The 21,849-nt window shown below is 32.2% G+C and overlaps 1 protein-coding gene across 19 annotated transcripts in view; it reads right to left on the bottom strand.

The window, feature by feature from the left end:
- Positions 1 to 489: 489 nt before the first annotated feature.
- The window catches only part of LOC141453245 (uncharacterized), a 35,240-nt gene continuing 13,880 nt past the window's right edge, over positions 490 to 21,849 (bottom strand). The window contains exons 1-10 of one of the 19 annotated variants that reach the window (XM_074126211.1): positions 14,892 to 20,890; positions 14,701 to 14,724; positions 14,040 to 14,401; positions 13,202 to 13,547; positions 12,887 to 13,007; positions 12,454 to 12,794; positions 10,843 to 11,027; positions 9,923 to 10,129; positions 4,858 to 5,082; positions 490 to 4,280 (exon numbers count right to left, since the gene is read on the bottom strand). In XM_074126211.1, the coding sequence (XP_073982312.1) occupies positions 2,894 to 4,280; positions 4,858 to 5,027 (1,557 nt within the window). In that variant the 5' untranslated portion in view covers positions 5,028 to 5,082; positions 9,923 to 10,129; positions 10,843 to 11,027; ... (4 more) ...; positions 14,701 to 14,724; positions 14,892 to 20,890 and the 3' untranslated portion in view covers positions 490 to 2,893. Of the gene's footprint in view, positions 4,281 to 4,857; positions 5,083 to 9,922; positions 10,130 to 10,572; positions 10,787 to 10,842; positions 11,028 to 11,114; positions 12,812 to 12,886; positions 13,008 to 13,201; positions 13,548 to 14,039; positions 20,891 to 21,849 lie in introns of those variants that run through there. The other 18 variants (XM_074126215.1, XM_074126214.1, XM_074126209.1 and 15 more) reach the window with 18 other exon arrangements.

The raw sequence follows: 21,849 nt of genomic DNA, 5'->3' as shown, positions 1-21,849 counted from the left end.
CAAAACGAGATGAGCTCTCTCAGCATTTACATTCACCCTTTGGTTATCTGATGATGCAAAAATATAAACATTTACTAATAATGCACTTATTTAGGTTTAAAAATTATACCAAAAATAAGTAAATAAATCATACTTACGAATAAGGCATATATTATTAGGTAAATGTTTATCGTAACTACAATTATGTCTAATTTAAAAATATTTTGAATTCAGTTCAAAAATACGACTCCGTATTATTGTTACAGCCCCAAAGAATGTATTTTACAAAATATCGGCCAAGAATAAAGTTTATTTTAATAGGCTTAATTCCTCAATAAGAAAAAAAATCAAACAAAACGACTGAAATAGTTTTTCTTAACAAAATTCTATACCAGGTCAATTTTTGCGATATTCATTTGGGTTGAAGGAAGAACAATATTTTATTTTCAAACAAAACTTAAAGGAGTTGAAAATCATTTGGATGTTTCTAGTAAAAAATTAAATAAAAAATATAAAATTACAATTTAAATGCAAATTTTAGTAATATAACTACACAGCATAAGTATGTTTCCTTCAAACTTCTTAAAAAAAAAAAGCTTTAGATTCCAAATAACGAAATTATTATATAAAATAATTAGATTACTTACGATACTAAATAAATAATTATTATAACAATATAAAATGTAGGAAATACGACCATGTACACAAAATATCAGTATTGCAGTGAGCATATAAAAGGGCAAAAGAGGTTGGAAAGGTTTAATTAAAAGTTAATTTCATGAAAATGGAATAAAGTTCTTGGACATTAATAAGTTGTAAAACTAAAACTGTACCAAATTTAAATGTCTTTTTTGTATATTTTTGTTGTTTAAAATTTGTGAATTATGTAAGAATAATAAACAATAAATACAAGCACTTCTTTTTTGTTTGTTTTTGTATAATCACACCAACCAAAAATTATAAAACTTGATAAATAATAAAAACTTGCTTAAGCCTACAAATGATTCAAGCTTATTACTAATTAGGGTATTTTAGGGTAAGGAACATTATACTGGTTAAAAATATCTAAGAATTTTCAAAGTCTAAATTAATTAAACTTGTTCTTTTCATAATGAAATTTTTTATTAAAAATATAAGATTTCAATGAATTTAAAGTGATCAAATCTGGTGATCACATAAGTTTAATTTGAACTTTTGGAATTTCAGTTTCAAATAAATTATTACAACTATATTAACAACATAAATCTTAAAATAAACCTCAAATTTAATATAAAAATATTAATTTCAAATGCTTAGTTTCTTAACAGCAAAAAAGCAACAGACTAGACAAAAGAAAAAAAAATAGATTCTGAAAAATTACAATTCACTAGCGGACTGGACAGGATGCCAGTTTTTTCAGGGAAAGCTAGTTCTTACAGTAGAGATGTTAGAGGCTCCGTATAACGTCATAGAATTAAGAAGACACAAAATGTTATCTCCTACAAAAAAAAAAAAAAACGAGAAGGGACCGAACGCCTTTTCGAGCAGAAAAAAGAATTACTACGTTAGATAACAATAACATAGCCACAAAGGTTCTAATGTAGGTTGTATTCTTTCGAATTGTTCAGATTCCACTTTAAGATATGAATTTCAATGTTCAAGAAGATCCATAAAATAGTCATAATGAATGCAAATAAAATATTGCTACGATTTTTTTCACCAAGTACTCTTAGTCAAAAGGTAATTAAGAACAGAAATGAGAAACTAGGTTTAACCAAACACCGAAAATTGAAGTAAGATCGCAAAAAGAGAAACACAGAACTTTATGAACCTCAACAAATTAGGTACCTTATACAATCATTCAGAGAACCTGAAGAGAATTTGAAGTCAAAACGGTTTTCTTGTCTAGGTGGTCGGACATTAGAGATATAGAGGCTTCAGTCGTCATTTTGTCTAGACTCTTAACCTTTCATGGGATTCTAGTAAAAAGTATGACTGCTCCATATTTTAGGTGCGCAATAGACTAAGTAGATTGAGGAAGCAAATGTACTGCCCTAGTGAGGAAACTGAAAGACTACGAAGATTAATACTGGAAGAAGTTTGACTCTTAGGAGAAGAAAAACACACGTCATACTTTGCTGTAGTGTAGTCTATCACTTAACTCTTCTATTAAGTTTAATTAAACTGAAAGTGTTAGAGGAGACTCTTATGATAGAAATGACTATCCTTTCTGGTCAACCTCAATGGAATCTAATCTCTAAGCTTTACAAAATCAAAATAAGAAAAGAACCCGCCTTTATCATTGAAGCAATTCGTAACTAGGCCCATCATTCAGAATAAAAACGTTAATAAAGATACTATTTTCGGAGAAGTTTTTAAAAAAGAAAAAATAGGGCAGAAAACCTGGAGACATCTTTGCCATTTTATTGTAGTAGAAGAGAAAGATAGTAGGAGATATAGTAGAAAGAAACCGTGAGATTGATAAAATGAAATCGTTTAAAAAAATACATCAGAAGGATAACGCAGCAATTATTCGCCGTCGATAAAGTAAAAAAAAAGTTACCTTTTACTTTTCAAAGTAAATATAAACGTATATTAATGTATTTCTTGGTAATCAATATCTCTAAACAAGAACGCCTCTGAATCAGCTATTTACAAATATAAAAATATTAAAACAATAAAGAGAACAGAACGATTAATAAATAAAGGATACACAAATAATTAAATATAATGCTAAAATACACAATAAATTTTAAAGCTTGACTTGTTTTTCTCGTCAAACTTCTTCGCTTTCTAGTAAAATACGTAATTATTAGTCCACACAGTTAGTAAACATTTACGATATTTACTTTCACATTTACTACCTACCATTAAGATGGATGACTCTGTTCATTTTGTACTTCAGTTTTATTTCAACTATCTAAAGGCTTAGATTTTATTCAATCAGAGCGTAATTAGCAACAGGATTAAAGTAGTAAAAGTGTTGATCTTGTTGTGGCAAACTCCTCCGTCTTCTGCCTAAGACCATTGGCACTAGCATGGCCATGGTAGCTGGAATCATGCCAGCTCCAACTGCCGCCAACATGGCATTACTTTTTGCTTGTAAACTTGCGTCAGCTTTTACCGGATATATCTTTAAAGTGGTGGTACCGATTCTTTTTACTTCCGCCGGCTGAGCAACTTTACCTTGATTCATCGCCTCTAAATGCATCATTTTTGCCGCATGCTCTCTTTGTGCTTCGTCCACAGTTTGAAAAGTTTTCTCCACTTCTAGCATACCTCCATGCGAAGTGGTAGTATTTGTTGTTCCGTTTAACGCAGGTAAAACTGTTAGCCGTACACTACGATGTGACTTCAAAGATGGAGTCGACGTTTGATCTGGGGGTGTTTTTGCGTTGATAAACAAAGCCCTCTGATAAGCACGACTTCTATGAGGCACTGAATATCCCTTAGTGCTAGACAATAGGACCCAACGTCCATCACCTTCAGATGGATGTGTGGGCGGATGACGATTATCATGATGATGATGATGATTTGGATGATCCTCACGATCATTGTTGTAACCACTCTGAGGCCTATCATACCAGCTGGGTTTTTTGGTCGGCTCAGGAAGTGGAAAATGACTAGGTCCTGAATCTGTGATAATGTCCGGATTTCCACTGTTCCAGTGGCTGCTCGTAGTGGGATAATCATTCCAGTTTGTTGGCTTAGGACTTGGTTTATATTCATAAGTGGGTTTTTTATTCCATGGTCTGTCTTGCCAACTATTTGGTCGGTTCCAAGAAGTCTGATGCTGTTGATTATTGGATTCAGACCAGTGGGGCACTTGTGGTCTATTGTTGGGCTCCCATTTCTGAACTTGGCTGGCTGACCACGGCACTGGTTCCAAGCTCACCCAGCCAGTTCGGTCATCATATGGATGTTTATGAGTTTGGGCTTGCATTAGCTGCCAAGATTTGGATGACTGAGATTTACCTTCATCCTTTCCTGCCCCCTCCAACACGTTAAACGGTTCTTCCATATACAAGTTAGCCAGCTTATTGGAGGGTTGTTCTCCCTTAATTATTGCATCCTCTGGCAATTTTCCATTACTACTTACATAATTTTTTAAATATAAACTTAGCTCTTCTTGTGAATAAGGTTTGAACGTTGGCATTGGAGTTGTTTCAACGCCGGCGATGCTGGTCATTAGTTCACACTCTCTTTCGTTCACACAATCTATTGGGTAGTTTGGAACAATCAGAGTGCTGTCTGTTGTAGGATCTGCTGAAGTTATTTCCACTATTTCACGAGCCTTCTGCCCTTTGTCGAGGGATCTGAAACTATGGAGATTACTGTTGGAAACAAATTTTTAAAATATGTAAAATATAGTCAGAATAGACATAGTTTTAGGTAGAAAGATGATACTTAATTTTTTAAAACACTCGTTACATTAGTAATATTAAATAGTTTTCAGCAGCCAGTGTAAGTTTTACACGATACTGAATCTGAATTTTGCTTCTTCGAAGTCTTGTCACCCACTAACAAGGCTCGCAGACGGCGAAGAGACTTATAGATTCATTGCATAAAGACAAAATCCAAGCCACTAGAATTTTTGTATGTAAAATGTATAATGGAAACAGTTCTGACACTTATATGTAGAATTTCCAATAAAATGTTCGTGCTATTAATATTAAATACTATTTATTTTCTTCACATTTAGTTTTGGGAATCTGAGTCCGTTAGATCCCTCCATCTGCATGCACATCATACGGAATTTTCATGCAATTCACTTTTTCTAACGCATCTAACCAACCATTATCCCAATACAAAGAGTAAGAACAATTATTCTGCTATTATCATAAAACTCGAAAGTAATTATCATAAATTTTGATGGAAACAACAAATAATCTAATTTACCTTCGAGTATTGTTGACTATGCTGATTAGGTTAACTTTTTCATAATGCGCTTTTGGAGAACTATTGTTGTCTACGTCATGTTTTACTGATTGTCCATCGGGAAATTGCAAGGAAGAGCAACATATCCATTGCAGAGAGTATGTTAGATAAAAAATGATGATCACTAACATGTTAGAGCTGTTGAGCTCTATATCATCACTGCTCTAGATTCAAAATCGTTACTTCCTGCGAACAAAACAAAAAAGTTATTTTTTACTTAGTACAACACCATACAGAAAAACCCCTCCTTATCCAGGGCCTTCCAATAGCCGTTTTATATTTTCGTGTACTCTTGTCTCAAAGTCCCTCTAACATGAGGGATTAACGATCTTTACTTTATCAAATAGGATATAAAAGGTCACTTCCCTTATCATTTTCACAGACTATACATGGAGCACAATTGCAACAAAAAAAATATCGAACAGCAGGCAGTTTAGATGAAGATAATATTGGATTTCTTGGCAATCAGTACCTCACAGTGTTAGTATGATTGTCTACGTAAGTTCCACTATCGAGTTCATAATTGGTCTGTTGCTTGAGTTTCGATCGTTTGTCCCGTAGTCCAGAGAGAGTTTCGAAACACACACTTAGGGGTTTAAGTCCATTGTGTGGTTCCAGGTGAACTTCTTGCATAAATCAGCTAACGAAGGTAAGTATTGTTAAAAAAGAATATTTAACAATACCAAAAGAATATTTTTTGAAAAAGTATAAAATTTAATGGCAAGATGTATCCTTTTTGAGTATCTAAAATGCCTAATTTTTTTAATTTAAGGGACGTCAACATCTGACGTTATTGGTGCTTTGAGCTTATTCCAGTGGAAGAGAAAATTAAAGGGAAAGCAGCTGGATTCGAACCCGGGATCTCCGCGTGGAAAATTTATACGTTAACCACATAGTTAAACCATCCCTCTAAAATGCGTATTCTAATTTATTTTATAAGTATACTTTTATTTTGTATTTCCTTGAGACGTATGTTTCCGCTCTCTTTGTTTCAATCATCAACTTCCTTCCTATATAAAATTGTACTAGATCTACCTAGGAAAAAGCGTGACTAATATTTAACTGCATTTCTAACTTGAAAATTAAGAAAGGAAACATGAAATATTGTTGACATAACCTACTTTATACTGCACCCATGTACTTTGTAACATGTGTAATTCGTGTATCACGTGTAGATGATAAATTCTTTCTTGGCAGGTGTGAACTGTTTTAGAAAATTAACCTTTTTTTTTTTTTTTAAATCATCATAATATACAATAAATCTTTTTAAAATAGCCATACTTTGTTTATTTTGACTTCAAAATTTCTTGACTTGGTCGGAACATTTTCTTATAAACTGAACTTTTTGACTAAATCTGTCTCTGTACTGAATAGAAAGTGGAATCACCTTGAAATGAAAAATGTACAGCGAAATACAAAAATTTTCAATAGAAAAAACAGAAGACTTAGTCCTGTCGTAAATACCGTTAGAAAGATTCAATCAATTTGAACAAGTTAATAAAGTTAACTAACAAAAGTAAATTAACTATTATACAAGTAAATAATTGCCCATTTTTTCAGGTAAGCTTTTCAGGTAAACTACCGATCAATTTTTATGGACGGAGGCGGATTATAAACATACTTTAACTAAATTGGTTATTTATCGCATTAAATAAAATCCAAGAAGTGAACCGAGTCCCATAAAACATCTAAACTGCTGCACGTTGTACTGTCTTTATAGAAAAAAAAAACATAATATAGTCTTTGTAGAAATATTTGGTTTACTAAAGAACATTTTTTTGCTAATTTAAGGAAAACTATTAACGTTAAAATGAAAGGTTTACGCATACAGTTACTCAGTACGAAAGGAAGTACATTGTTGAATACAATTTTTCTCCTAGGTTTTCCATTGCATGTTCTGAAAAACCGCAGGCTGACGGATTTTCTTTATCTAGGCTCGGGACAAGAACATTACAGTACGATGTTAGGAGGTAGCAGAGATTAGAAGAGATTCCAATTCTCCCTTCTATTGGACTGCAACGAATACATCATTCTAGAAACATATAGTTAATGATTTGAAAGGAGGTGTTTTAGGGTACGTGCCTTCTTCCGCACTAGCAAGGGGCGTAATAGACAGTATACTACTAATAGATTGTGTGCGACTGAATCAAACGCAGTGCACTATACTCTTCCCTCACAAAAAAAGAACCTTAATTGTCTAAGACAAACCACCATCATTGTGGATTACAATGATGACCCTTCCGAAGGAGGGAACACAAGTACTAGACTGAAAAGAAAGAGAAAGAGGGGCATGGTTTAAGATGAAGTTCAGAAAGTTAGTCGGGTACCAGAGGGAAAAAATGTTAATGGTATCTAGCAAGGGTACTTGCGTCGATTCCAAAACTATTACCGCTCCGAATAAATGCATCCCTGCATAATTTACTGACCGGTAATATGAGGAGACAACAGTTCATAAACGTCTGATAATATTGTCACTGAAAGCAGGGTTGGCTGTATAGTTAGTTATAAAAGTGGTTTATCAAGATAAGAGTCTACTTTCCGAATTGGAGTTTTGCTGTCCAATAAAAATAAATAAATAAATAAATAAATAATAATAAAACTTTTCGTATTTATGGGAATCTCAAAAAGTGTATTTCTAGAAAAAACTGCACGATTGAAATATTTCCTTTTAGTACTAATACTTTGCTTAGATTCTATTATTTTTAGTAAGTTAATTACAAAAAGAGAAAAAAAATGTAGAAATGCAAACAATTCACTGCATTAAACAATGAACTTCGGTATAAGCGTTCTCAGTAAAACTATACGAAGCGTAAAAAGTGAAACTCTAGTAAAGCACCCTTTTTTTTACTATTCATAAATGTGAGTGTATGTGAGTTTGACGTTTACTGGGACAAGTTGGTTCTGGTCTGGTTAACTCTTTGTCGGTCAAATGACAAGATCTAATTCAAGATACATATAAAATTATGAATTTCAAGGACTGCAGTTTTCTTTCTTTTCTAAAACGTTTACTTCTCGGATGAAATACCAGAAAGAAAGTAAGATCAGATAAAAAGTAAACAAAGGTAAAAGAAAGTTAGACACTGTGTCTCTTTTCTGACAATTTTCTTTCTTGGTTACGCTTTAATAGATAATAGATTAGTCATCTATCAACTTTTTCTTTCGGCTTTAACCTTGCCCTCGAGAGGAAAAAAAAAATGAAATACAATAGTTTTGTAAAATGTTACGTGATAAGATAAGTGAAGAAGCTTAAAATGTGCAAAGAATTTGATATATGTTAGATCATCCAAATAAAACCATTTTCTTAAACCCTTCATAGAAAGTGGGATGAACGTGTTCCTTTTAATTTACGATTATTTGGCACTGAAAGCTAATTCAGTTTCCAAAAATAACAATATATAAAGTTTATCTACAAATAAAATTTATTTTAGTTATTACGATAATAATTTGGATTATTTTAGCGACACATACATAAACCGGATCGCTTAAAATCTAATGGAAGATTTACATGCATGATTTCCACCTAATTGGCATCTGCTTTAGCCACCATATTACAACGATTAAGCCAGAAATGCTTTTATTAATCTAAATGAAATCAGAAATGAATATATTAAGCAGTCCAGTATATTATTAACAGCATTATTGTGGATTGTCTATAATTATCTATGAACTTTTATTTAGTCCGATTTTAGAAATTTTCCTAGATAAATCCTAGATTTGCTATTTTTCTAGGTGTCCAATATCAGCTTAAACGATCTGGCTCCCCTAGCCAGCCGGTTTTGTGACTGAGGCCTAATTGCACTTGCGTATGTGTTCTGTGACAATGGTTTACCATGAACGTTACATGGATAGCAGCGACAGTGGCCGTCTGGTCTAAACCACTCTCTCACCATATTACATTCTATAAATAGTTTTTTTGTGCACTGTAGTTTTTCCGTTTTTAAGTTATGCTGACCACAATCAGTGAATGAATGAGCTTTTTTTATTATCACTATTAGATTCTCTATAAAATTACTCTGTACTCTAATATTGTGACATGCAAATTCTAAAAAACGACCGAATGAGCCTAAGATAGTAGCTGAGAAAAAAAAATTGTGCTTTCCGATAGAATATACTAACTATAGTACCACATATGATTTTCAGAAGTTTTGGTGTAAAGATATTCAGATTTAGCAGCAAACAGATTCTATACAAAAATAAGTTTACCTAATATGCAAAGTTTTTTATTAACGCAGTCTTTACTTTAGCAAAGCCAAGCTGCTTATTAAAATTGTCTAATGAGTTGTAAGTAAAGAAATTGTTATATTATTTTCATCAGAATGTAATAAAAAAAAAAACCCTGTCACTTTTTTGAGGGATCTCCCTCTAGCCTCTCCGTATTTGGTAAAAAAAATGTATTGCCCCTGTTAACAAAATTTTTGATTGATGAAAATAAATTGTTTAAAAGTGCTCGATGTTTTAGAGTGAGTGAGCTTAGACTTTGCAGTTACATCTACAACTTCACAGGCCCTTATGTATTTTTCAGCTTTTTTGGAATCAAAGGAATTTAGCTATTGATCAGAACTGAGTGTCTCAATATAACTCAGTAATGAAAAATCACATCAATTCAAATGTGATATTCGTTTAAATACCCACCAGAAGAGAATATTTGCAACTTTTTCCAGTTTTGTCCTAGAGTAATTTTAATGTCATGTTTTCTATAGCAGTATCAAATTATTAGAGATTTTAAATACAAAACGTCGTGAAATGTTCTATTATCTCTATTCTATATACAAAAATTGAATTGGCATGAGAATCAAGATAACGATTCTTGCTCATAAGGGAATCAGAAAATTGAATGAGCAAATTTTTTTTAGAATACAAGCATGTAGATCCAATTAAATTTACCAAGATTTAAATTTTATGATAAGGAATTATTTTACTGTTAACCACATCTTAAATTAATCAGACAAAAATAACTAATTTACTGAGTAATAAAAACCAAATTTTTCCAAAGAAAGATATGTTTAGAGTGTGCCGAATTAGTTACCTGGGGACCTCGCTGAAAGAAGATATGAAGAGATGCGAATGTAATCCGTGTATGTCTTTCCTGAAGACTGCACCAGATGAGAGAAGTTTTAGGAGAGTAGTATACCCCCTTGTCTCCCACCAACTTCAAGCCACTACCCCACTTCAATGTTTACTTATCTCTGTTGGTTCCCTATTGTACTAGATGCTTTTCCAGCGCTCAATGGATCTGGAAAGAAATAATAAAAAAACAAGAACTTTCTATCCTTTGTGGTTATGTATTTATAACGGTCAAAAATAATAATGTATATTTGAATGAAGATGGGGCATCTCCCAAAGTAAAAGTATAGAACATGGATAAGAAGGTTCATGAGGTTTCAAAGTTAAACCACATTGTTTTTATTAGTATTAGTTTATCAAATAACATTCCGCTTTTCTCGTGTATCCTCGGATATAAAAATCGAAAACATTTTCTTAATATTTCTTATTCTTCGTAAGAAAAAGATGTTGTGATAGTGCAAATTTTGAATTTTCATTAGATCCGCAAGAACTATTTTTTAAATAAATCCTATTTTTTGAGAAAAATTGTATGTCAATTATAATGAATCACAATTATAATGAACTACTTAATTACAGTATAATGCAAACAAGAAATACTGTAGCTTTATTTACTTTATTATACGAGCTTTGCAGAAAACCCATTCAGTATTGTTTTTTACAAGGTCACTGTTGGACACTACCCTCAAGGTCACTGTTCCAAATAGAATAGCTGTATAATGTGTGCGTGTATGATGAATTGCAAAAATGAAAGTTATGACTCGGCTAGTGAAAGTAATTCATATTCATACTCTGCTGTTCCATTTCATATTGCAAACAATGCACGAAACTGAAAAATTCAGAACATTTTTCCATGTTTAGTATATTAAATAAAGATATGTTTACCTGTTACCATTTTCACTAGATGAATAACTGAAAAGAGCGAGAGATGTTGAAACTATAATGCTATTAAATATGAATATCATATTTTTTTCTTTCTCCTATGAAAAGTAAAAGTTCCATGTTTACACTCTGTACAGTCATTATCTTTATTTCCACACTGACCTGAACTGTCTTCTTTATAAACCACTCTGGAAAAAAATAAATCAAAATTACTTAAATAACTAATGAACTAATGCTTGCATTTCCTTGTACGCTTAAAATTAATGAGAACGAACTTTTTAACTACTATTAGACTAAATTCTTTAATAAGTGAAGGCTTAGCCAAATAAAAGCAGCAGCAATATTTCTCTCAAACTAGAGATCTCTGTCTCACCCGAAGAAACCATAACTGTTGCGTCTAAATAAAAAGGGCCAACCTCCAGATTTTTGTACAAATAATCTGAGTTTCCTTTCGTTATTTAAAAAACTACGCCCGAACATTGGGGATAACCTAAAATTTTCTCATTGTAGATGGGACTGAAAGTTATAATAATCCCAAATATTAGGCTGTCAGAGTTGGGCAAATAGCCAACTGTGTGACTTACTGAATACCGTGTATCTCAAACCAAACTTTGGGTACTAAGTATTGTGTTTCTAAAAATAAAACTTCACAGATCTCTCCAATAGTATTCAGACAGACATTTGATTCCTTCAAAATTTTAAAACAATGAAATTGAGCGCCCTGAAATACCAGTATCTTACACATTTCTACGTGCCTCATTATATTAGAATGAACATTATATTTACACGCATTACCGCTGATTAAAGCATGCGATAGCAGATTTGTTAAAAGAGAGGCAGTATACAAGTATTGAGGATACATTGAAGCATATGGTTAAGCGAGATACACGGAAATAATAACAAGATTTTAATCTTACCAAAAAAAATTCACGGTGAAAAGGAGACAGTTGTTATAAAATTTAAAGAGCTATACAGCGACAGGGAGTTCAAAGCCAAGTGTTTTAGTTTGGCTCTGACGAGTTTTTTACTCAAAAAAAGTCTGCTTTCCACTCTAAGTCGATTATCAGCCTAAAAGGTATAACTCCCCTAGTTAAGAGTATTGTAGTAAGACTCACTGGGTATATCGTCTCAGCTTATTGAAATAACACCGTGAAATAACTTCGTGGTTGCAATACACCAGTTATCTTATTAACTTCATTTTTGTTTGTTGATGATTGGCATTTCTGTCACGTAATATTCATATTGACAAAATATTTTAATGATATTTATTTACAATATCACTGAAGACTGATAAATCGCTAAGTTTCAACACCGGAGCTTAGATAAACCACCTCACTACAATTGTATAGGGTAAATTAAATGTTCTCTCTTCAAGAATATTGAGTATTCGCTAGGTAATTGAATTTACTTCTTTCCAATGTCAACCAATTAAATCCGTTTCTTCAAAATAGTATTTTATAGAACATAATATGGGTACAAAATTTCTTATATTTACATCATAAAATTTATATAATGTTTTAGTGCCAATATAACCCCCAACATTATTATTTGTAGCTTATCGTTCTAATATTTTCTACTTAAAGTTATAGTCCCTGTATACAAAAAATTACATACGATCATTATTTCTACAGCTTGCAGTTATTATCAACTTTACATCATTTCTCCCTTTCACTTTAATGTACGAAGTCAAATGTCTGAATCCATCGATCCATCCATCTTTTCACCATTTCCCAATCACATTCCAATCTTCTTATTTTTCATAATTTATCTCCATTTCTCAGTGTGTGTAGTTGTGCTCCAGTTTTCTAATCATCAGTTTCAAGAAACTAACCACCTGGTAAAAAAAAGTAAGATCGATGACAGAAATTTATTCTCAATTGCAAGAACAATTTTTCCACACTTTTGAATCCAGTCTAACATTCTCTTCAGATGCTTCCTGAAGAATGTGGTGGGAGCTGAAAAATCAGTATATCTTAAACCTTTCAAGTCTTTAAACGGTCGTACGGTCATTACACCTCCACATTTTATACGTATTCTTATTACTTACATAAGTATTTTTTTCAATTAAATATTGCCTTCCACCTTGCCTAATTCTAGTAGCGGTCACATTATTAGCATTTTTCCCTGGGGATTTGGTCGTCATAAGCTTCCACACGGAGTAAACTCTACTGTGGAAAAACAACATAGTTCGTTACAATTAATACTCTTTAAAGCTATAAAAGAAAGTAAAAAAATAAAAAAAAGCATGTTAATTTAACAATATGGAAAATTCATCGCAGTAAAAGGTTATGAATGAATGAATGAAACTGAACAAAGAAACTATTAATCTCTTAGAAATTAAAGAGTGCAAAGTGAAACTAACAGAATTGGTTAATGATGCATATAAGTAGCAGAAACTGTCTGAAGGCCTATTGTAATAGATAGGTAAGGCTTGTTCCCGCTAGAATGTGCTCTCTCATCCAAGCCTCACGTTCACAATGTACAATTAAGATGTCACCCGTTGAGCAAGAAATGACAACCTTTTCTAAAAATAAAACATAATTACCGTCACAAAGCCTAAACATAAAACGACTTTCTTATTGTTCCGTAATTATTTCAACAAAATGAAAGTTGATTTATTTTTTTAATATGTCTCATGTTTAACATGTGAATAAACCACCACTTTGTCCAAAATCATCTATTACCTTCACGAATTGTTGATGTCTATCCTAAAACAAGAGCAATTAAAATACAATTAAAAGCGAGAAAGAAAATGTATAGCTAATTGAGGTTTTGCGTACATCTGTTTATTAAGATTCAGAGTCATTAAATATAAGAGATTTATCAGCTAACTTTTTTTTTAATTTCTTAGTTTCACCCAATCATCAATCATTATTAGAAAATTTTTTGGCTCTATTAATTAAGTACAACTAGATTAATATACAATACATTAACTATTATTATTCATCTTGAAGAGATCATTAGTTATTTCAAGTACTTTTCTTTTTGCACTACGTTATTTACCCTCTTTTTTTTCTCTTACAAAACAAAGATAACCGTTTAGCAAATTGTATTAAAGTCTAAAATCGTAAAAACCTGCTACAATTTATTAATACTTTAATAAAATATTAATAAACTTAACTATTACTACTTTAGATAAATTATAAAATATTATTAAACTTAACTAATTACTACCTTAGACAAATTAATTAATTAGGTACCGTTTCTTTCTCGTACTTTCTCTCTTCTGCTAATGTCTAAATTTTCAAAATTTTATTTTGACGATTTTTAAGTATACACCAACATTGATGGGTTTCAGCTCCACTAAGCTCAAAACTTAGATGTGTTAGAGAATTTAGAAGTTCCCTGAATCGTTCATTATCGCTCGAATGGGAAATCACCTAGTGTTCGAGTTACCGATTACCTTTTCAACTACACTTTCATGCAATAATGTTTAGGAATTCCCTTTATATTAAAAGACCCCATATTAACATCACATCTCGATGACTTAATTTTTTGACCCACAGCTAACCAGATTTTGGTTTGTCCTTTATTTGTTCATTTTTTGTGGCCAACGAAATACCTGCAAATTTTACAAAATAAGTTTATCATTTCCAAATAATACCAATTGCTTCATAACATAATAATAAAATATTAGATTTTTTTTAAATATCATAATCGAAAATAGATTTAACACATGTCCAAAAGAAATTTTTTTTATAAATTGATGTAGTATTTCCACCTATCCTCTACATTTTTAAAGGAAACATAAGATGATAAAATTTAATAGTTTTACACTTCCTTCAAATTTCGAATTGCTGTATCACCACCACTGGTAGTGTTATCTCCGCGAAAATAAGTACTATTATAGTATTCATTTACCTCTATATCTGTGCACTATTCCACCTTTTGTATCACCATTTTAAAACAAAATAAAAGGAGATAAAGTTCTGGTAATTTTGCATTACCTTCAAATTTCGAATTGCTGTATCACTTGCCCTGGTAGTGTTCTCTCTGCGAAAATAGGTACAATTATAGCACTCATTTTCCTCTACATCTGTGCACGGTTCCACCTTTCTATCCCCATTTTAAAACGAACTAAAAGGAGATAAATTTCTCGTCTTTTGCACTTTATTCAAATTTTCAATTGCTGTATCTCCTGCCCTGGTAGTGCTATCTCTGCGAAATCAAGTACAATTATAGTACTCAATTACCTCTACATGTGTGCACTATTCCACCTTTCTATCTCCATTTTAAAACGAACTAAAAGGAGAAAAATTTCTGGTCTTTTACACTTGATTCAAATATCGATTGTCTGTATTTCCTGTCCTGGTTGGGTTATCCCTGCGAAAATATGTAAAATTACAATACTCATTTACCTCTGCATGTGTGCACTATTCCACCTTTCTATCTCCATTTTAAAACGAAATAAAAGGAGAAAAATTTCTGGTCTTTTACACTTGATTCAAATATCGATTGTCTGTATTTCCTGTCCTGGTTGTGTTATCCCTGCGAAAATATGTACAATTACAACACTCATTTACCTCTGCATGTGTGCACTATTCCACCTTTCTATCTCCATTTTAAAACGAAATAAAAGGAGAAAAATTTCTGGTCTTTTACACTTGATTCAAATATCGATTGTCTGTATTTCCTGTCCTGGTTGTGTTATCCCTGCGAAAATATGTACAATTACAACACTCATTTACCTCTGCATGTGTGCACTATTCCACCTTTCTATCTCCATTTTAAAACGAAATAAAAGGAGAAAAATTTCTGGTCTTTTACACTTGATTCAAATATCGATTGTCTGTATTTCCTGTCCTGGTTGTGTTATCCCTGCGAAAATATGTACAATTACAACACTCATTTACCTCTGCATGTGTGCACTATTCCACCTTTCTATCTCCATTTTAAAACGAAATAAAAGGAGAAAAATTTCTGGTCTTTTACACTTGATTCAAATATCGATTGTCTGTATTTCCTGTCCTGGTTGTGTTATCCCTGCGAAAATATGTACAATTACAACACTCATTTACCTCTGCATGTGTGCACTATTCCACCTTTCTATCTCCATTTTAAAACGAAATAAAAGGAGAAAAATTTCTGGTCTTTTACACTTGATTCAAATATCGATTGTCTGTATTTCCTGTCCTGGTTGTGTTATCCCTGCGAAAATATGTACAATTACAACACTCATTTACCTCTGCATGTGTGCACTATTCCACCTTTCTATCTCAATTTTAAAACGAAATAAAAGGAGAAAAATTTCTGGTCTTTTACACTTGATTCAAATATCGATTGTCTGTATTTCCTGTCCTGGTTGTGTTATCCCTGCGAAAATATGTACAATTACAACACTCATTTACCTCTGCATGTGTGCACTGCTCCACCTTTGTATCACCATTTTAAAAGGAAATAAAAGGAGAAAAATTTCTGGTCTTTTACACTTGATTCAAATATCGATTGTCTGTATTTCCTGTCCTGGTTGTGTTATCCCTGCGAAAATATGTACAATTATAATACTCATTTACCTCTGCATGTGTGCACTATTCCACCTTTCTATCTCCATTTTAAAACGAAATAAAAGGAGAAAAATTTCTGGTCTTTTACACTTGATTCAAATATCGATTGTCTGTATTTCCTGTCCTGGTTGTGTTATCCCTGCGAAAATATGTACAATTACAACACTCATTTACCTCTGCATGTGTGCACTATTCCACCTTTCTATCTCCATTTTAAAACGAAATAAAAGGAGAAAAATTTCTGTTCTTTTACACTTGATTCAAATATCGATTGTCTGTATTTCCTGTCCTGGTTGTGTTATCCCTGCGAAAATATGTACAATTACAACACTCATTTACCTCTGCATGTGTGCACTATTCCACCTTTCTATCTCCATTTTAAAACGAAATAAAAGGAGAAAAATTTCTGGTCTTTTACACTTGATTCAAATATCGATTGTCTGTATTTCCTGTCCTGGTTGTGTTATCCCTGCGAAAATATGTACAATTACAACACTCATTTACCTCTGCATGTGTGCACTATTCCACCTTTCTATCTCCATTTTAAAACGAAATAAAAGGAGAAAAATTTCTGGTCTTTTACACTTGATTCAAATATCGATTGTCTGTATTTCCTGTCCTGGTTGTGTTATCCCTGCGAAAATATGTACAATTACAACACTCATTTACCTCTGCATGTGTGCACTGCTCCACCTTTGTATCACCATTTTAAAAGGAAATAAAGTTTTGGTCTTTTGCACTTAATTCAAATTTTGAATTGATGTATCTCCTGCCCTGGTAGTGCTATCTCTTCGAAATTAAGTACAATTATAGTACTCAATTACCTCAACATGTGTGCACTGCTCCACCTTTCTATCTCCAATTTAAAAGGAACTAAAAGGAGATAAATTTCTGGTCTTTTGCATATTATTCAAATTTCGATTGTCTGTATTTTCTGTCCTGGTTGTGTTATCCCTGCGAAAATATGTACAATTATAATACTCATTTACCTCTACATCTGTGCAGTATTCCACCTTTCTATCTCCATTTTAATACGAAATAAAAGGAGATAAATTTCTGGTCTTTTGCATATTATTCAAATTTCGATTGTCTGTATTTTCTGTCCCGGTTGTGTTATCCCTGCGAAAATATGTACAATTATAATAATCATTTACCTCTACAATTGTGCAAGATTCGTTCTTTCCATCATTATTTTTAATGAAAATATAAGGCCATAAAATTTTCTTCTTTTGCGCTTCCTTCAAATTTCAAATTGCTGTATTTCCTATTCTGATTACGATATACCAGCGAAAATATGTACAATTATAATACTCATTTACCTCTACATCCGTGCAGTATTCCACCTTTCTATCTCCATTTTAAAACGAAATAAAAGGAGATAAATTTCTGCTCTTTTGCATATTATTCAAATTTCGATTGTCTGTATTTGCTGTCGTGGTTGTGTTATCCCTGCGAAAATATGTACAATTATAATCCTTATTTACCTCTACAATTGTGCAAGATTCGTTCTTTCTATCATTATTTTTAATGAAAATATAGGGCCATAAAGATTTCATCTTTTGCACTTCCTTCAGATTTCAAATTGGTGTATTTCCTGTCCTGATTACGATATCCCATCGAAAATATGTAGAATTATAATACTCATTTACCTCTACTTCTGTGCAGTATTCCACCTTTCTATCTCCATTTTAAAACGAAATAAAAGGAGATAAATTTTGGTCTTTTGCACTTTATTCAAATTTCAAATTGCTGTATTTCCTATTCTGATTACGATATACCAGCGAAAATATGTACAATTATAGTACTCATTTACCTCTACATCTGTGCAGTATTCCACCTTTCTATCTGCATTTTAATACGAAATAAAAGGAGATAAATTTCTGGTCTTTTGCATATTATTCAAATTTCGATTGTCTGTATTTCCTGTCCTGGTTGTGTTATCCCTGCGAAAATATGTACAATTATAATACTCATTTACCTCTACATCTGTGCAGTATTCCACCTTTCTATCTGCATTTTAATACGAAATAAAAGGAGATAAATTTCTGGTCTTTTGCATATTATTCAAATTTCGATTGTCTGTATTTCCTGTCCTGGTTGTGTTATCCCTGCGAAAATATGTACAATTATAACACTCATTTACCTCTACATCTGTGCAGTATTCCACCTTTATTATCTCCATTTTAACACGAAATAAAAGGAGATAAATTTCGGGTCTTTTGCATATTATTCAAATTTCGATTGTCTGTATTTTCTGTCCCGGTTGTGTTATCCCTGCGAAAATATGTACAATTATAATAATCATTTACCTCTACAATTGTGCAAGATTCGTTCTTTCCATCATTATTTTTAATGAAAATATAGGGCCATAAAATTTTCTTCTTTTGCGCTACCTTCAAATTTCAAATTGCTGTATTTCCTATTCTGATTACGATATACCAGCGAAAATATGTACAATTATAATACTTATTTACCTCTACATCCGTGCAGTATTCCACCTTTCTATCTCCATTTTAAAACGAAATAAAAGGACATAAATTTCTGCTCTTTTGCACATTATTCAAATTTCGATTGTCTGTATTTGCTGTCGTGGTTGTGTTATCCCTGCGAAAATATGTACAATTATAATCCTTATTTACCTCTACAATTGTGCAAGATTCGTTCTTTCTATCATTATTTTTAATGAAAATATAGGGCCATAAAGGTTTTATCTTTTGCACTTCCTTCAGATTTCAAATTGGTGTATTTCCTGTCCTGATTACGATATCCCAGCGAAAATATGTAGAATTATAATACTCATTTACCTCTACTTCTGTGCAGTATTGCACCTTTCTATCTCTATTTTAAACGAACTAAAAGGAGATAAATTTCTAGTCTTTTGCACTTTATTCAAATTTCGATTGTCTGTATTTCCTGTCCTGGTTCTGTTATCCCTGCGAAAATATGTACAATTATAATACTCATTTACCTCTACATGTGTGCACTATTCCTCCTTTCTATCTCTATTTTTGAACGAAATAAAAAGAGATAAATTTCTGGTCTTTTGCACATTATTCAAATTTTGATTGTCTGTATTTCCTGTCCTGGTTGTGTTATCCCTGCGAAAATATGTACAATTATAATCCTTATTTACCTCTTGAATCGTGCTAGATTAGTTCTTTCCATCATCATTTTTAATGAAAATATAGGGTCATAAAGTTTTGTTCTTTTGCACTTTATTCAAATTTCGATTGTTTGTATTTCCTGTCCTGGATGTGTTATCCCTGCGAAAATATTTACTATTATAATACTCAATTACCTCTACATCAGTGCAGCATTCCACCTTTCTAACTCCATTATAAAACGAAATATAAGGAGATAAAGTTTTGGTCTTTAGCATTTCCTCAAATTTCGAATTGCTGTATCACCAGCCCTGGTAGTGTTATCTCCGCGAAAATAAGTACTATTATAGTATTCATTTACCTCGATATCTGTGCACTATTGCACCTTTGTATCACCATTTTAAAACGAAATAAAAGGAGATAAATTTCTGGTAATTTTGAATTTCCTTCAAATTTCGAATTGCTGTATCACTTGCCCTGGTATTGTTATCTCTGCGAAAATAGGTACAATTATAATACTTAATCACCTCTACATGTGTGCACTGTTCCACCTTCCTATCTCCATTTCAAAACGAACTAAAAGGAGATAAATGTCTGGTTTTTTGCACTTTATTCAAATTTCGATTGTCTGCATTTTCTGTCCTGGTTGTGTTATCCCTGCGGAAATATGTACAATTATAATACTCATTTTCCTCTACAATTGTGCAAGATTCGTTCTTTCCATCATTATTTTTAATGAAAATATAGGGCCATAAAGGTTTCATCTTTTGCACTTCCTTCAGATTTCAAACTGGTGTATTTCCTGTCCTGATTACGATATCCCAGCGAAAATATGTAGAATTATAATACTCATTTACCTCTACTTCTGTGCAGTATTCCACCTTTCTATCTGCATTTTAATACGAAATAAAAGGAGATAAATTTCTGGTCTTTTGCATATTATTCAAATTTCGATTGTCTGTATTTCCTGTCCTGGTTGTGTTATCCCTGCGAAAATATGTACAATTATAATCCTTATTTACCTCTTGAATCGTGCAAGATTAGTTCTTTCCATCATCATTTTTAATGAAAATATAGGGTCATAAAGTTTTGTTCTTTTGAACTTCCTTCAGATTTCAAATTGTTGTATTTCCTGTCCTAATTACGATATACCAGCGAAAATATGTACAATTATAATACTCATTTACCTCTACATCAGTGCAGTATTCCACCTTTCTATCTCCATTTTAAAACGAAATAAAAGGAGATAAAGTTTTGGTATTTGGCACTTTATTCAAATTTTGAATTTATGTATCTCCTGCCCTGGAAGTGCTATCTCTGCGAAATTAAGTACAATTATAGTACACAATTACCTCTACATGTATGCACTGTTCCACCTTTCTATCCCCATTTTAAAAGGAACTAAAAGGAGATAAATTTATGGCCATTTGCACTTTATTCAAATTTCGATTGTTTGTATTTCCTGTCCTGGATGTGTTATCCCTGCGAAAATATTTACTATTATAATACTCATTTACCTCTACATCTGTGCAGTATTCCACCTTTCTATCTCCATTTTAAAACGAAATATAAGGAGATAACGTTTTGGTCTTTAGCATTTCCTTCAAATTTCGAATTGCTGTATCACTTGCCCTGGTAGTCTTATCTCTGCGAAAATAGGTACAATTATAGCACTAATTTACCTCTACATCAGTGCAGTATTCCACCTTTCTATCTCCATTTTAAAACGAAATAAAAGGAGATAATTTTTGGTCTTTTGCACTTTATTCAAATTTCGAATTGCTGTATCTCCTGCCTTGGTAGTGTTATCTCTGCAAAAGGAAGTACAATTATAGTACTCATTTACCCCTACATCTGTGCAGTATTATACCTTTCTATTTCCATTTTAAAACGAAATAAGAAGAGGTAAAATTTTGGTCTTTTGCACTTTATTCAAATTTTGAATTGATGTATCTCCTGCCCTGGTAGTGCTATCTCTGCGAAATTAAGTAAAATTATAGTACTCAATTACCTCTACATGTGTGCACTGTTCCACCTTTCTATCTCCATTTCAAAACGAACTAAAAGGAGATAAATGTCTGGTTTTTTGCACTTTATTCAAATTTCGATTGTCTGCATTTTCTGTCCTGGTTGTGTTATCCCTGCGGAAATATGTACAATTATAATACTCATTTTCCTCTACAATTGTGCAAGATTCGTTCTTTCCATCATTATTTTTAATGAAAATATAGGGCCATAAAGGTTTCATCTTTTGCACTTCCTTCAGATTTCAAACTGGTGTATTTCCTGTCCTGATTACGATATCCCAGCGAAAATATGTAGAATTATAATACTCATTTACCTCTACTTCTGTGCAGTATTCCACCTTTCTATCTGCATTTTAATACGAAATAAAAGGAGATAAA

Source organism: Rhodnius prolixus, unplaced genomic scaffold (assembly GCF_049639745.1).
Source record: "Rhodnius prolixus isolate KJV_2025 unplaced genomic scaffold, Rpr scaffold_3, whole genome shotgun sequence".
In the NCBI taxonomy this organism is placed as follows: domain Eukaryota; kingdom Metazoa; phylum Arthropoda; class Insecta; order Hemiptera; family Reduviidae; genus Rhodnius; species Rhodnius prolixus.
Note: the sequence above shows the minus strand (reverse complement) of the source record. Positions and strands in the feature narration are given on the sequence as shown.